We start from the raw sequence: 17,167 nt of genomic DNA on the forward strand, positions 1-17,167 counted from the left end.
TCTTCCAATTTTTTATTTGTCTTTTCCTATATTTCTTTATAGATTTCTTCCACTTTTTTGTTTGTCTTTTCCTCAATTTCTTTTTTCTTTTTCTTTTTCTTTTTTCTTTTTTTTTAAGATTTATATATTTAATATGTATACAGTGTTCTGTCTGCCTGTTTGCCTGCATTCCAGAAGAGGGTACCAGATCTCATTATAGATGGTTGTGAGCCACCATGTGGTTGCTGGGTTTTGAACTCAGGACCTCTGGAAGAGTAGGCAATGTTCTTAATCTCCGACCCATCTCTCCAGCCCTTTTCCTCAATTTCATTTTTCATTTTTTTCTTGAAAGGCCTCTAGCATCTTCATGATGCTATTCTTTTTTTTTTTTTTTGGTTTTTCGAGACAGGGTTTCTCTGTGTAGCTTTGCGCCTTTCCTGGAACTCACTTGGTAGCCCAGGCTGGCCTCGAACTCACAGAGATCCGCCCGGCTCTGCCTCCCGAGTGCTGGGATTAAAGGCGTGCGCCACCACCGCCCGGCGATGCTATTCTTAAGGTCACTTTCTTCTGCTTCTTCTTCCTTGTGATAGTCAGGTCTTGCTGTTTGAGGAGGGCTAGATTCTGGTGATGCTGTATTGTTCTTTATGTTGTTGTATGTACTTCTGTCTTGACGTCTGTCCATCTCCTCCTCTAATAGGTATAAGAGGTGCCTGTGTCTGAGCAAGTTGCTGTTGGTCCACTTGTGTCTGTGTCTCAGGGGGCCCATCTGGGTCCTATCTTATAGCTCTTGGTCTAATTGGAGCAGGTAGATTCTGTGTCTCAGGGAGCTTCTCTTGGGTCAACCCAAGCTACTTGATTCTGTGACTCACGGATCCGCTCTTGGTTTAATCAGGGCTCTTGGTCCAGTCAGAGCTGACTGATTCTGTGTTTCAGGAAGCCTCTCTTGGTCCAATGAGAGGTGGCAGATTCTACTTCTCAGAAACCCACTCTTGGTCTCTAGCTCCAAATAGAGCTGGGGGTTGGTTTCCAAGCCTCAGGAAGTGGCTGGGGTCTCGGGCAGATGGGTATGGGGGCAGGGCATGTAGATTGCAGGGTCCGCTGGGGGTGTCTTGGTGAAGGGGGGCCTTCCCGAAGGAGCCCTGCCTGCTGGCCGGCAACTGGGGCCGAGCTGGGCACACAGCCAGTGCTCTTAACCTCTTGGGCTATCTCTCCAGCCCCAGGACAATCTCTTATCTGAGCTCCCAAAAATAAAAATGAGTTACATACTTCCAACACACAGTGACGCAAAATAGACATTTTCATCCAAAGGGGGAAAATGGGGTCATAGTAAGAAATGACTGGACCAAAGCTGGACTAAAACTCAGCAGGAAAACATCAAATTCTATAGCTCCATGTGGGGCACCTGGGGCCGTGATGGAATTTCCTGCCCTTCGAAGGGCTGGGATTGAGCCATGGCTCCTCCTCCGCTGCCTTCAGCACAGTGAGGCTGGCTCTACTCCATGCCTGCAGCTCTTCTTGGCATCTCCAGCACACAAGGGCTTCATTTTCACAGCTTCATGCAACGGGCTCTCAGGATCTCTTTGGCAGGACTCCGATTCTGCGACTCTGCCCTGTTTTGCCTGGCATTAGCAGTTCTCTGGAATCATGCTGTGAGACTCCACGCTTAACCCCTTCCGTCATGTATCTTTCATGCCTCCAAAACGAAAACCATGTTAACAAGCTGCCAGGTTCTTCCTTGGACCACAGTTGCATTGGGATTTGTGTGAAGCATGTATGTAGGGATGTACTTTTTTTTAAAAACAGGGACCCTTTCAACATTCCCAGATTAGGCGCTATCTCTCCAAGTTAATTTGCATTTTCATGTCGGTCTTACCCTCAGAATACCTTTTCTGCTGTTTCAGGTCAGGGCACCAGATCTCTCCCCTCTTCTCCTGGTATATGTATGTATGTATGTGTGGTATGATGCAAAATTGTGTGGGCAAACATGTGAGTGGGTGTACATGCATGTGTGTCTCCATGCATTTGGAAGCCCAAGGTTGATGTTGGGCATCATCCTACAGTGATCTGCACAGGACAGTACATTAAGGAAGGTTATTTAAGAAGATTACTGTGCGCCGGGCAGTGGTGGTGGTGGTGGTGGTGGTGGTGGTGCACGCCTTTAATCCCAGCACTCAGGAGACAGAGCCAGGCGGATCTCTGTGAGTTCGAGGCCAGTCTGGTCTGCAGAGCTAGATCCAGGACAGGCACCAAAACTACACAGAGAAACCCTGCCTGGGAAAACAAAACAAAACAAAACAAAATTATTGTGCCTATGTGGATGTCAGTGCATCTTGTGAATGCCTGGTGCCCTTGAGGCCAGATGAGGGCACTGGATCTAGAACTCCAGTTACAGATAGTTGTGAGCCACTGTGTGGGTGCTGAACCTCAACCCTGGGTCCTCTGGAAGAGCAGCCAGTGCTCCTAAGCCCTGAGATATCTCTCCAGTCCTGAGCAAGGATGTTTTGATGAATTTATAACTTAGTTTTTTTGGATAATTTGGTCAGACAGCTTTTGGAATCTGCCTCTCTCTGCCTCCTGTATTCTGGGACTGTGGGCAAGCCTCCACCCACGCTCACCCAGCTTTTACATGAGTTCTGGGGATTCGAACTTCAGTCCTCAGGGTTGCATAGCATGGAGCCATCTTCCCGGGGCTCTCTTTCAAGGTGCTAATCTGCTACTCTCCCACACGTACTGATGTTTTGTTGTCTGCATGCTCCTTGTCTGAAACTTGAATCCTGCTCACACCCCTTTCCTCGGGAAACTCCACATTTTTCTTCTTTCTACCCCACCTCCTGCTCTTTCTTGCTGTAAACCTGGATAAGAGCAGTGAGCAGCCACCATGGCGCAAATGGAATGCTAGCCCATCCTGAAATTCCTCTGCCAAGCAAGTTGTTCATCATCTTAAAATCCAGCCACACTTGTGTTCTCAGAAATGGGCCGGCTGCAGATTCTTTGTCACAAGGTCACGGTGACTGGCTTAGTCAGTGTCTGAGAGAATCCTTGTTCCCCTTAAACCTCACGCATACGCTGGACCATCTCTGTCTACCTTTCCCTCAGCATTCTTTTTTTTCCCCCTTAGAGACAGGATTTCTCTGTGTAGCCTTGGCTATCCTATTCATTCTGTAGACCAGGCCGACCTTGAACTCACAGAGGTCCGCCTGCCTCTGCCTCCCAAGTACAGGGATTAAAGGCATGTGCTACCACCGCCCAGGCTTCCCTCAGCATTCTTGCTTTCTAAATTCCCACCAGAATAGTCCACCATGCTCTGCTACAATACTCAAGGGGTTTTCTGTCTTGAGTTAAAACTCTTCCACATTCCTCTTGCAAAAAAAAAAAAAAAAAAAAAAAAAGTTGCCAAGACCTAAGAACCCATGGTCAGGTTTATCCATCAACAGCCTGACTTCCTAGTACGGATTTTCTGTATTGGTTAGTTGGTATAAGTATCGGATACTCTCTGCTTCCTCACTGTGGACACAGTGTGCCCAGCCGTGTCCTGCTCCTGCCTCGAGCCTTCTGCACCTTGTGGGCTGTGCGCTGTGGAGCTGCACACCAAAATAAACCCTCCCTTCCTGAAGTGATGTTCATCACAACAACAAGAGAAGCGAACAAGCAACACTTTTCACTCGTGTTTACTTGGAACTCTTGAAATCTTTTTAAAACTAGACTTTTGATTTTTTGTTACTTCAGCCATTCTAACATCTGTGGATTTAGTTACTATGGAGAAGGAACTTTCAGAGGAGCCATGTTGCCTTGCTTTTTCCTATTTCTCACTTTATTTTTTATTTTTATTTTATTTTATTTTATTTTTTGTTTTTTGAGACAGAGTTTCTCTGTGTCGTTTTTTTGGTGCCTGTCCTGGAACTCACTCTGTAGCTCAGGCTGGCCTCGAACTCACAGAGATACACCTGTCCCTGCCTCCCGAGTGCTGGGTGGAATTAAAGGCATGTGCCACCACCGTCCTATTTCTCACGTTTTTACATTGATATTTTAAAACATGAATTACTGTTGTGATTTGTACATTGATTGAGCGGGCTATCTCTTCTGCTTTTATATGAACATAAAACATTTTTAACTTTATTTTTATTTGTGTGTGTTTGCCATACATGTGCAGATGCCACTGGAGTCCAGAGAAGGGCACTGGATCCCATGAAGCTGGAGTTACAGGCAGTTGTGGGCTGCCTCATGTGTGTGTGCTAGCAACCAAACCCGGGTCCTCTGCAAGAGCAGTAAGTAAGCATCTAAACTCCTGAGCCAGCTCTCCAGTTACTGGTGGAGTTCTTAGTGAGCAGCCTTCTCTTGAGGCCTCAGTGTCTGTGGAGAAAATAAACCATCAGAACAGCAATAAAGCCAAAACAAATCTGATGTAGAAGTACAATAAAAATCAAATATCTAGCCAGTATACAATGAATAATCCTAGAAAAGCTATCAAAATGTCAGAATAAACTATAGTTAAAAATTAATGGGGCTAGAGAGAGGGCTAAGCGGCTAAGCTTGTTTGCTGGGTGATCACAAGGCCCAGAGTTCAGACCCATGGATCCATGGATCAAGCAGGGCATCCAGTACATGCCAGTAACCTTAGCTCCAAGGGGGACAGAGACAGGAGGATTTCTGGGACTTTCTGGCTCTTAGTATAGCTGAGAACATGATCCTCAAGTTCGGGGAGAGACCCCGACTCAAAGGAATAGTCAGAGAGACAGGGAAAGAGAGAGAGAGAGAGAGAGAGAGAGGACATCCGGTATCCTCTCCTGGGCTTCATGTACACATATAGGTTCAGGTACCTGCGTGTATACACACACACACACACACACACACACACACACACACACACACACACACAGAGGCAGATACACACCAAGAAATAAAGAATTAAATAAATCTTTTGTAAAAAATGTAATAAAGCTATCGAATGCTGAGAGAGTGAAAGTCTCTGAATCCAGCAATCCCATTAGTGCTGCCAGTTGGGGCCCAAGAAGCATCATTTTGCAATGGGTGGCAGTTACTTCAGAGACTCATAACTGGTTTAAGTGTGAGCCTAAGTGACCATTGATTGCTCACCCTAAATCATGCCCTCCAAAGGTTCAAAAGAGGGGACGGGGAAAAAAAGCCCCAAGAGCTGAGAGAAGGGGCAGAGTGTATAAAGACATCATCTAGGCAAGACATGGCCACTGTACTCTTGAACACTCAGCAGCCATGACTCCCCAAGGCCGGGCTTGTCCATATTCTGCCACGAGGGGAGAAGGACTGAAGGGCCTTGCGGCTTCCCGAGGATGTCCAGTCCATGCATGCTTGCAGAAGGACAGCTCTTTTCTGCAATAGCATAGCCACTGGTGAGTTGAGAAAACAGGGCAAACACAAATGTTTACTCTGTTTCCTGAGTGTGGACACAATACAGCCAGCTACCTGCTGTTTCTGCACCTCTCTCATTCCTGCTACTCTGTACTTCCTGGAGCTGTAACCCAAAATAAACCCTTCCTAAGTTGCTTTTGTTAGATATTTTGTCTCAGCAGCAAGACAAGCAACTGGGATGAACATGGTCAACTATACATTTATTATATGTGTGCATGGGAATGACATAATGAAACCCATGGTTATGTATAATTGTTACACACTAATAAAAAAGTTTTAGTAAAGATAAAGGTGATAATAAAAAGAATGAAAATGAGGAGGCAAAGAAAAGGGAAAAGAGATGAAATGAGGTTAAGAGATGAAGCTGGGTGGTCGTGGTACACGCCTTTAATCCCAGCACTCGGGAGGCAGAGGCAGGCAGATCTCTGTGAGTTCGAGGCCAGCCTGGTCTACAGAATGAGTTCCAGGACAGCCAAGGCTACACAGAGAAACCCTGTCTAGAAAAAACAAAAACAAACAAATAAACAAAAAGATGAGAAAGGAATATGAGGAAAGTGACAGAGATATGAATATGAATTAAAGTTTTAAAGTACGTAAGTAAAGTTAGAGATAAAAGAGAAATAAAAAATCAAAATATCAATAAAATAAAGTAGAAACATAATATAGTACAAAGAAAAAAAGTGAGGGGGCAAACCCAGAAACTTCCTTCCGGGTTCTTTTAGTACTTTTAGAATCTGCCAGATGGAGGGAGGGTGCTGAGTCAGTGCTGAAACCTGTGGAAAGCCTCCTGCTTATGCGGATAGGGTCTGCCTTGGTCAAGGGTGGGCTGCGAGGTCAGGGATACACTCAACTAGCTTCCCTTCCCCGGCAGCTGCTGCTGGCCACAGTAAGCTTTGCAGCCTGTGGGCCAGGCAGCTTTCCAGCCCACAGACGCCCACCCCTTAGATTTGCCCATCCATCAGTGGCAAATGTCCAAGCCTAGGGGTGTCCCCGGAGTGTATCAGAGTGGGGAATCAAGGAGTGCTGATTTCTTCACGGGGGGGGGGGGGGTGCGGGGGGGTGGTGGCAACCTGCCTGCCTGGTTCCGAGCACGCAGCCCCAGCCCAGCAGCAAACCTCTATGTTGGAAATGGAGCCATCTGCCAGCTCTGGGCTCTTGGCGCTTTGTTTCATTAGGCGGCAGACCAGAGGCAACTCCAGAGGCCGAGAAATCCGCCAGCCAGGACTTGGATCTCTCTGTGTCTTTGCTGGGATCCACGGGCTTGTGGGGCCTGCTCTCAGCTCTCAGGGAGGGGCGCCCCCGCCGAGCTCCCGCCCCTAAAACTTCCCAGCCCGCCCAAGTCCGACCCTCGGTCTTTGCCTCTGCGCCTGGTAACGGTCAGCCTCTCTAGCTCTGTGGTGGAGTGGCCCTGTGCTCGCTGACTTGTGATTGTTCCTTGTTTTCGGAGTCCCAGAGTAGCCTAGTCTCAAGCAATAGGTCCTTTCTCCACTAGGCATCTGGTAGAGCACTGCACTCCTGAAACACCGGGTTGGGTTAGGGGTTTGGATGCAGGGGCTGGATGCAGGATTGCTTCTCCGCAGCTAGCGGGGGCCCCACCAGAGGAGGCGTTGTCTCCCCTCCCCCAACTGGATTAAGGCTTGTGAGAACTGTGGGTTTATCCTGCAGCTGGGACTGCCAGTCTTTTGTCACCAGAGCTGACAGGCTTACGCGTGGCTGGGGCTCCTGCTCTTCTTTCCCCCTGCGGGGATTGGGACGGCAGATTGCTTCCGTCTGTCCTTGCCAGAGCCTTTCTGTTTTCTCATCCCCTTTCATCTGTCCTGTTGCTTCTTTCTGATGCGCTTCCTTTCTTTCTGTCCTGGGAATACGGTCTGTCCTTTGTTACCCTGACTCTTCTATCCCGGAGTTGCATGGAGGAAGCGTCCAGTCCGCCATCTTACCCCAGAAAGCAAAACATTTTTCTCTTCTGATACAGTGGGAAAGGGGGTTTGTGGAGAGGGGAGAGGAGGGAACTACGAAGAGGACGAGGTAGTATCCGTGGGAAACCAAGTTGCTGCTGGAGAGATGTTTTCCACATCCTTCAGTTTGAGATGCGATTCCCCTAATTAGGTAATTTCTGCTGCCTGACTAGAACACCTAGGCTAGATTCTCCATCTCTCCTTCATTTGCAAATGCATAGGGGATCAGGGGCTACTGGGTTTTCCCTTACTTTACCATATGGGTAGGATCCTGTGGGTCTAGATAGTCTTTTTTTTTTTTTTCCCACACACACATATTTTTTCATTAGTTTAGCCACGTGGCTTTTTTGGACCTAACACTGGTATCATACAGAGATATCTGTAGCCCACTCCATAAAGGTTAATTAATGCAACTGATTTCATTTAGCTACAGGGGCTCCCAATTTGTCTGTTTTCTTTGTTATTCTAAATACTTTTTAAGTGAAAACAACAATGTATTTTATGCCAAGCCACAAGAATATATCTTGTCAACAAAACACATTTTTAACAATATGTGCATATTGAAATGTGACTTTTGGCTGCAGCCAATAGAAAATTGGCAATATTAAATGTTCAGTAAACAACTTTGAAAAATTAACGTCTGACTATAATGTAAAACAAACTAGAAAACTTGATGGTGGAATACCTAGACTTTATAGGATCGGTGGAGATGTGTGTGATGGTTAAAATGATCATCGCCTTTACAGGGTCTGGGCTCACTCAGAAGTAAGCCTCCTGGCACACCTGTGAGTTATCTTGATTAGGTTAATTGGGGGTGGGAAGACCCACTTTCAAAACGGGCCACTCCGTTCCTGGGACTCAGGCTTGGGTCCTGGACTGCACTGAAAAGCAGAAAGCTAGCTGAACAGCAACAACCTTGGCTGTCTTCTTCCTGACTTCGGAAACAATGTGACCGGCTGCTTCAGGCTCCTGCTGCCTTGACTGCCCTGCATGGTGGACTGACTGTGCCCTGGAACTGTGAGCCTGAATGTACCCTTTCTTTCTTAAATTGCTTTTCATCGGGGTATTTTATCACCGCTGGAAAAGGAACTAAGACAGTTTGTTTCTCAGATGCCCCGAGCCGATCAGCCTTTCTAAAGCATGAACTGTCTTTTTCTTTAGCGGCAGGGACAGCTGAAATGAGTTCTCATGAGCAGTTTTAATTCCACTGTTACTTTCCACAGAGACACCACAGCTATACCAACTTGGCATGCCTATGCCTCGTCTAAGCTATTCTTAGATGCAAATAAAGACAGCAGCAAGGTCATACTTATTTCTAACTTTCTATAACTCACCCTGAACACATTTACTCAGAAGGACAAGGTTCTTGGGTGAGGTTTAGTCTCTTCTTTCCATACATTGAATGTGGGTGTATAAAGTTGTTATTTATTCATTTACTCATTCATTTATTTATGTGTGTATAAGGCAGGCACATTCATGCCATGGTATAGGTGGAGGTCAGGGGACATCTTGTGGGAGTTGGCTCTCTCCTCCGACCCTGTGGGGTCTAGGAATTGAACTCAGATCCTCAGGGCTTGGCAACAAGCACCCCTCCCTACCCTCACTGGCCTCTGAAGTTAATTGTTATTAATGTATCTTGTATTAGATGATGATGGGATAAAAGAAGGAAATGAAAGTATTTTGCGAGTGTGTATGTATGCATGCTCATAAGGCTTGTGTATATAATGCACATGCATCCACCTGTGTAGTAGAAGGGCCAGCCAGGGAAGAAGAGGCTGGACCTCTCATGCCCGGGCTGCACCGCCAGCTAGCTCTCCATTGTTGACGTCCTTCAGACGAGTGCTAGTTTTACTATTTTCTCTTCCTCCTTATGGAGTCAGCCCCACCCATACTGGATAGTCTGCCTTATGTGAAGTCATCTAGTTTTACTCTTTAACCACATGTGTCAAATACATCCGCAGCACACCTGCACTAAGGTTGAGTCGGTATACTAGAGCGCTTAGGCTGGCCAGTTGAATGTACAGACAGATCAGCCAGGACAGAATAAAGAAGTTAACTGTGTTTCAGCAGATGATGAGAAAAATTTGAAAAATATGAAACAAGGGGAGACTCCTAATATATTAAAGAATATGGTCACGTCAAGGTAATTAGGAAATAAAACAACCTGAAATGAATTGTAGGGGCTGAGGCTGTAGCTCAGGGCATTTACCTAGCCTGTTTGAGACTGGGTTCCATCCTGAGCACAGCAAATGATGAAGGAGATGAAATAATGTACAGGTACAGTCCAGAGAGCTCAGAAATAAAACCATACATGGAAAGGTGTTAGGATAGATGCAAAATTACCCAGAAGAGTCTGTACTTTTGCTCCAAATTCTACTTCTTTGTGTAAGTAATTACTTCAAATTCCTCATGTGGGGGCTGGGGATTTAGCTCAGTGGTAGAGCGCTTGCCTAGCAAGCACAAGGCCCTGGGTTCGATCCTCAGCTCCAAAAAAAAAAAATTCCTCATGTGGCTCTGTTAGTCAAAGTTACATTGCTCTAACAAGTGGCCCAGAGAGACAGGTTGAAGGAGGAAGAATTCATTTCTTGCTCACTGGTTCAGAGGTCTATCTGTGGTCACTGGGGTCCACTGCTGTGGATCTGATCAGGCAGCATATCAAGACAGTGAGTCTCAGGCTGTTTATCTTGGAGATAAGGTAGCAGAGAGGGAGGGTGACAGGAATGCAGCAGCAGGGCCACGGCCTTTCCTCTGAAGTCACACAGTCTTAGCCGCCCTCCAAAGGAGTCCCATCCTTCACAGTTCATCACCTGTTAGGAGTCTTCCGAATGTCAGTCCTTCCAAGGGTTAACCCTGTGATTAGCTCAGCTGGTGATCTAATCTTGTCTGGGAACACCCTAGACACACCCAGAGGCGGGTCCACTAATCTCCCGGCAACCTCTTAATCCAATCAAGTTGACAATCAAGATTTACCACAGTGCTGTTGCATATTTAATGAGGGATTAAAGCAACAGGTATTTAAGGATGGGTGGGCCCCTGTGGGCTGTGATAAACCCTGTGTCTTTGTGAGCAGCACAGTTGGGTCACTTGCCTCGTGGGATCCTGGTGACTCCAGTATGGATCTAAGCTGCCCTTTTGGTATGTTCTATCTCTGTTCATTCCTGGGGCAGTGCCAAAGGCCTCCTTTGTTTCCCCAGACCTCAGGACTTTTATATCATAATTGTGATTTTTTACATTGTATGAGGGGGAGGGAGAGAGCTGGGTTTTGGTGACAATTTGGGTGGGTAGATGGATGAGCATTTTGAAATTCTTGGAACTTCCAATTTGCAGTGACGGGCTAGGGCTCTTACAAAGGAGGCTTCTACTTAAGACTTTTAAAGTTGACACTTTGGATGAAGAGAAAATTAAGTACCCAATGTTTCACTTTATTAAAACATGTCATTTATCCCAAAGTTCAACTTTTGTATAATAATCTAATTTAACTTTTCAATTTTTTTAAAAAAATATGTGCTTGTTTTGTTAATTTGCATGTTCTAGTTCTCATGGCTGTTTTCATGCACTGTTGTGGAATTTCTGTCATTTCTTGCTTTTAGTCTAACATGATTATCATTTTTTCTAAAAATCTTATGTTTATACCTGTGCATGTCCTTATTGGCTTGGCTTCAGATATATCCCTAAAGTAAAAGCACATAGTCATCCCTGTGTGTCGGGGCTTTCAGCATGAAGCACACGAAGCAGGAGTTCATGCTAGGAAAGATGTCCGTCTCACGTCTTTGTCTGTGGTTCTTTGCTAGGCCTACTGGGAAAAGAAGTCCGGAGGAGGAGAATTGTTCTGAACCAGAAGCAAAAGGACACTCTTCGTGCATGGTTTCAAAAGAATCCCAATCCGGATTTAGCTACCAGGGGACTTTTGGCTAAGGAACTGGGCATCTCAGAGTCTCAAATTATGGTAGGTGGTAGGTAGAATGTCAGCATTTAGGCATCTGTACTGGCCTGCCCTTAGGATCCTGACAGGATAGACCTCGGCTGCAGCCACTAAGAGCACTCCTGTGCACATTCGCTGTTTCCTTGGAAAAGATGGGCCTTGTACACGTCCCGTCTCCTTCTCTTTCTTCACTTTCGTCCCCAGGGAGCGGTCTCTGCCCACTTTACTGCTTCTCTTTCCTCCCCTCAATAAACCTCCATGTGGGTGCTGTTGTATGGTTTGACTCCTTTGGACTATTTTTTTTTTTTTTTTTTTTTTTTTTTTTGGTTTTTCGAGACAGGGTTTCTCTGTGTAGCTTTGCGCCTTTCCTGGAACTCACTTGGTAGTCCAGGCTGGCCTCGAACTCACAGAGATCCGCCTGGCTCTGCCTCCCGAGTGCTGGGATTAAAGGCGTGCGCCACCACCGCCCGGCTGGACTATTTTTAAAACACAAAAAAGAGCAAAGCTAGGCTAAATTCTGGGCGATTCTCATAGACGGGCTATATTTTGCTAAGTTTATTCCATATGTAATGGGAAGATAAGACAGAAACGCTGCATATGTTTTATTGGAGGAAACATTGGTCGTGAGCCTGCACTGTTGGGGAAGGATAACCAGCTCATGGTTTCCCACATAGAGGATAATGAAACCAGTATCTAGAGAATTACAGAACATAAGAAATTATGGGGTTGGGGATTTAGCTCAGTGGTAGAGCGTTTGCCTAGCAAGCGCAAGGCCCTGGGTTCGGTCCTCAGCTCTGGGAGAAAAAAAAAAAAAAGGAAATTATGTCATCAGCTTGGTAATATAGAACCTTTAAGGAATGAAATTACCATCTGTGAACACATAGGGAAGCTGAGACCTCATGAAAATAGCTGGTTTGTAGGTTACTACTTTTTTTTCTCCGTTATTCTTTTCTCACTTATTTATTAATAGTTCTAAAATAGTTAATTTTTTTTTTATCTGAATCATCCTCTCTGAATTCCTTCTCTTATTCCCTCGCAGTCCCTCTGGTTGCATCTTCACTGTCCCTTCCCCCTGTCATCCTCTATCCTTTTATTCCCCCCCCCCCTCCCACACACACACACACACAGGGTTTCTCTGTGTAGCCCTGGCTGTCTTGGAACTCACTGTCCTGGTTGGCCTCAAACTCACATCTGCCTGCCTCTGCCTCCGGAGTGTGAATGCTGGGCTTAAAGGTCTGTACAGGAGTCTCGCTCTGTAGCCCAAGCTAGCCAGGGCCTCGAACTATTAAAACTGCCTGCCTCTGCCAATCTGGGATTAAAGGCCTGCCACCATAGCTCTTTCTCTGCTTCCTCTTTCTTACCCCCTCTCTCCTCTCTCTCCTCTCTCCTCTTGTTCTTCTATAATCTCAAATGTCATTTACATAAAAGCACTGTGTAAAATTCTCTATGGTTTATTTTCATAAAATTGCTGATAGGGTAGACAAAGATGAGCTGGAGTAGTACATTGTGTAGTTTTGTCAAGTGGTTTGATATTTAAACGAGGGAAGAGAAACCTTTAAACTTTTCGAGGTGAGGAAGTGAGTTCAAGCTTCTGTCCTTGATGCATAATTGTTTGGAATAATGACTCAAATCTTTGGAAATCCTGGAAAGAGGAAAATTTTCTTAGGTCCTGATAAACTCTCCAGGTATGGGAGATGGTTGACACAATAATGCTAATGAAATTGTTCTATATCGGCACACCTGGTGACTGGGTACCCGAGAGAGGCAAACTAATGAAATTGTTCTATGTGGGCACACCTGGTGGCGGGTACCCGAGAGACTGGGACTGATGGAAAAGTTCAGAACCTTGTAAGGTGTTGACGGCTTGAGGACATTTATCTCTACTCATTAGTTGGAAGCTTCCAGCTGTTCATAAGGCTTTAATTTGAAAACTTATTTTGAATACCAGATCTGGAAAACATGAAGAACCTTATGAGAACACAGCTTGGAACTGGGGTTTTAGGATTTTAAGGCCTATGCCTAGCAACTCGGTTAATAATAATAAATGGTTGTCATTAAAGTTGAAGATGTTAGATGTTAGAGTGAAGTATCAGGTTGTCCAAAGAAAATACTCAGAGATAACTCTGCTCTCAGTGGCTGCAGCTGGGGTTATATATCCTGTTAGGACCCTAAGGGCAGGCCAATACAGAAGCCTAAATGCTAACAGCCCTGGCTGTCCTCAAACTCATAGAGATCTGTCTGCCTCTGCCTCCTGAGTGCTGGGATTAAAGGTATGCGCCACCATGCCTGGCTGGGAATTATTTTCAAAGATTAAGTCCATATGTATTGCACATTGTGAAATGATATTTGCTAAGAAGAGGGGGGCAAGAAATTAGAAATTAGCATTGAATACTTCACCTACTTAACAAGTATGAGATGTGTGTGTGTGCGCGCGTGCTCATGGCAGAGGGTTGGGGAGCAAGAGCGAGGATGGGTGTAGAGTTTCCTGTATCTCAGATAAACTTAACAATACCAATAACTGAATTATACCTTCTCTTATGGACATGGTCTCAAGGGCAGATGCCCAATCAGTTTGGAGTGATCTGGATTGCAGATCACAGCTGCATCCTGTTTCCTCTTATTTTCTTTCTCCACATAGACTTGGTTTCAGAAGCACAGAAAAATACAGAAACAAGTGGAGTTTGATTATTCTTTTGAAGACGGCCAAGCCCAGGGACAGAATAAACCTAAAGGTAAGACCCACAAGTTCAAATAGAACCCCTCCATTGATTTCTTTGGGAGTATAAACAACTGTGTGTTATGGAGAAATATTCTGTAAAGAAAGTTTAGGCCAGGGACCCACTACAGCATATTCTGGGCATGCTAGGGTCAGAGATAGAAACTTTGTCTCACTGGGTGTGGTAGCTGTGACTCAGCCGTGGGAGGGAAAAGTTAGAGGATCAAGGAAGATCAAGGTCGGGGGTGGTGGTGGTGGTGGTGGTGGTGGTGGTGGTGGTGGTGGTGGTGGTGGTGGTGCACGCCTTTAATCCCAGCACTTGGGAGGCAGAGGCAGGCGGATCTCTGTGAGTTCCAGGCTAGCCTGGTCTCCAAAGGGAGTTCCAGGAAAAGCATGAAGCTACACAGAGAAACCTTGTCTCGAAAAAACAAAAACAAAAAAGAAAGATCAAGGTCAGTCAGGTGGTGGGACACGCCTTTAATCCCAGCACTGGGAGGCAGGCAGATCTCTGTGAGTTCAAGGCCAGCCTGGTCTACAAAGCGAGATCCAGGACAGGCACCAAAACTACACAGAAAAACCCTGTCTTGAAAAAACCAAAAAAAAAAAAAAAAAAAAAAGATCAAGGTCATCTCTGGTTATTTAGAGAGTTTGAGTCTAGCCTGGGCTACAGCAAGAAAAGCTTCCCTTTCTTTATTTCCACTGCTGTTTAGTGATGCTGTATCTTGTCACCTTTGGGGTTTCATCTCAGGGACAAGATAGGTTAAGGAGTTCCTTGGTGGTATGGGGTGGAGCATATTCTAAGAGTAAAAGTGGTCAGATCAATATTCAAAATGTTGAGTTTTTTTTTTTCCAAGTTTGAATGTGAAAACTGACTTGCAAACCCTGATGTGTGTCTATGTTTTGATTAGTTAAAGAACCTGGGAGGAGCCGGACACATTTTACAAAGGTGCAGATTGATACTCTAATTGCAGCTTTCAAGATTAATCGATTCCCCGGGATTGTTACCAGGGAAATGCTGGCTCAAGAAACAGGCATCCCCGAATCCAGAATTCATGTACGTCGCACAGGTTCTCTGTCTCTGACAGCCTATTTGTCCTTACTGCGAGCTGCTTTCCTTCTGAGCTGTTGCTGGACAAACACGGGTTATTTGGGGGTGTCCCCTCTGCTCTAGAGATGGGATGTAGACACTTGGTGTTGAAAGTGACTCTCTGGAGAGTCTCAACAGACCTGTGGAAGCATAGGAAGTAAGAAATAACAGCTAGCAGGGTGGTGGTGGCACACACCTTTAATCCCAGCACTTGGGAGGAGGCAGAAGCAGGTAGATTTCTGTGAGCTTAAGGACAGCCAAGACTATTTCACAGAGAAAACCTGTCTCAAAAAAAAAAAAAAAAAAAAAAAAGGAAAGGAAAGAAAGAAGGAAGGGAGGGAGGGAGGAGGAAGAAAGGAAGAAGGAAAGAAGGGAAAAGTGGGAAAGCTGGAATTCACGCCTGTTTTGAGAACAGTCTTTGTTAGTATTTCTAGCCCTCAAAAATATTGGAAATGCAGTACCAGAGGATGAGGGCGTTGTCCTGTGTATTAGGATGTTAGTTAGCATCCAGACCCTCTAGGCATGGGATGCCTGCATACCTAGCCCTCAGCTCACCTCTGACTGTAACCAGAGAAATTTAGAACACTGCCTGCATAGTTTGAGAATCCCTGTTCTTTGTATATTGTGGAGATTGACAGTGTGCTTCTGAAGCATGTCCTTAGATAATCCCATCAGCCATCATGTTTCCATGCCTTCTGGGAGTTCCATGTTCTTAGATTCTCCTTGGTGGGCAGACATTCACCCTGCTTTTGAGAACTTCTTTCCTGAATCAGAGGGGTGGATCCTAAATCTTCTACCTTTTCAATCACGGTGTTATTTTACCCATGGCCATGTGCTGTGACTTACCTAATCTTGACTGTCAACTTAATTAGGTTGAGAAACACTGAAGATTAGTGAAGTCATTTCCAGGTGTGTGGGGAAGATGAGGCGTTCCCAGAGCGCATTAGATCCGAAGACCTCTGAGCTAGTCGCTGTAAAGAATCTGTTCAAAATATGAATGGGCTGTTGGGCGGTGGTAGAGATGTGGAATGTGGGGTCTAGTTGGAGGAAGTGAAGTACCAGGAACCTGCATTTGAAGGGTTCGGTCATTGTGCCCTTGTTATTCTGCTTAGCAAATCATAAGAATCAGGTGGAATGACTTCTGCTATTCAGGACTTTTTTGTGTGTGTTTTAGATATGGTTTCAGAATCGGAGAGCTCGGCACCCAGACACCCAACAGGGTACTCAGGCAACTGCTCAGCTGCCTCAGAACAGCCAGTGCCCTGCCCTGAAGACTACTGGTCAACCTCCTCCTCCTACAACTCTCACCAGCAGCTTGTCAGTTACACCAGCCTTTTCTCCACCAGACACACAATCTAGTCCTTTGGACCTCTCTAGGGGCAATCAGAAGCAGTTATCAAGGACCACAGTACCACAGCCATCCCAGGTTGTACAGGGAAGGGGTGATAGTCCAAGTTCCTCAGTGTTTAATGGCCACTTATCGCCGGTAATAACTCCAGGACTGGAGGGCTTCCATCCTCAGGCTCCTTTATGGCTCCCAATCCAAGAAAGATGTCAAGATCCCAGAGAGAACAGTGGTTTGGCTGTACCACCCTTAGGCGATTCTACGCAGGCTCCAGCTGTCAATCAACTGGACCAGAAAGACTTTGCCTTTCTGCAGCACTGGGATGAATGGTTCCAACTGATGCTTGCTGAATGGATACCTGACAAAGAATACTGGTCTCCTGGTAAATCTGAGCTACATCCATGGCAGATGCAGCTTCAGCAGCCTGCCAGTCTACCTCATCAAGCAGACAAAATTCCACAGCAGTAGGGTTAAGCCTCAAGCCGTTTCTATTAATTTCCACTGAACATGGCTTCATCTTTTCACATCCAGGCCCACCTGTGGATGACTGTGCATGGCTTGGAGAGCTTCTCAGATTTTCAGGTTCACTTTTATCAGTGACGCAGATTCAGGAGACTGTCAAGATCCTAATCCAGGACATCTGGCCTTGGGTTTGAAATCAGGGGATATAGTGAAGAATAAATATAACCGAATCGTGGAACTAGTTCAATTCAGTGAACAGCATAAACCACTTGGACACAGAAAGGAGCAGCGATTTTCATTTTTAATTTATTTTTGA

General features: G+C 45.6%; 1 protein-coding gene across 1 annotated transcript; it reads left to right on the plus strand.

Annotated features, from left to right (window-relative positions):
• The first annotated feature begins 10,432 nt into the window (after window positions 1-10,432).
• Window positions 10,433-16,946, plus strand: LOC131920121 (double homeobox protein B-like). The gene is made up of 5 exons (XM_059274526.1): window positions 10,433-10,454; window positions 11,111-11,265; window positions 13,880-13,973; window positions 14,866-15,011; window positions 16,219-16,946. The coding sequence occupies exons 1-5, from the start codon at window positions 10,433-10,435 to the stop codon at window positions 16,855-16,857; spliced, it is 1,056 nt and encodes a 351-aa protein (XP_059130509.1). The 3' UTR covers window positions 16,858-16,946.
• The last annotated feature ends 221 nt before the right edge of the window (window positions 16,947-17,167 follow it).

This window comes from Peromyscus eremicus, chromosome 9 (assembly GCF_949786415.1).
Source record: "Peromyscus eremicus chromosome 9, PerEre_H2_v1, whole genome shotgun sequence".
NCBI classification, from domain to species: domain Eukaryota; kingdom Metazoa; phylum Chordata; class Mammalia; order Rodentia; family Cricetidae; genus Peromyscus; species Peromyscus eremicus.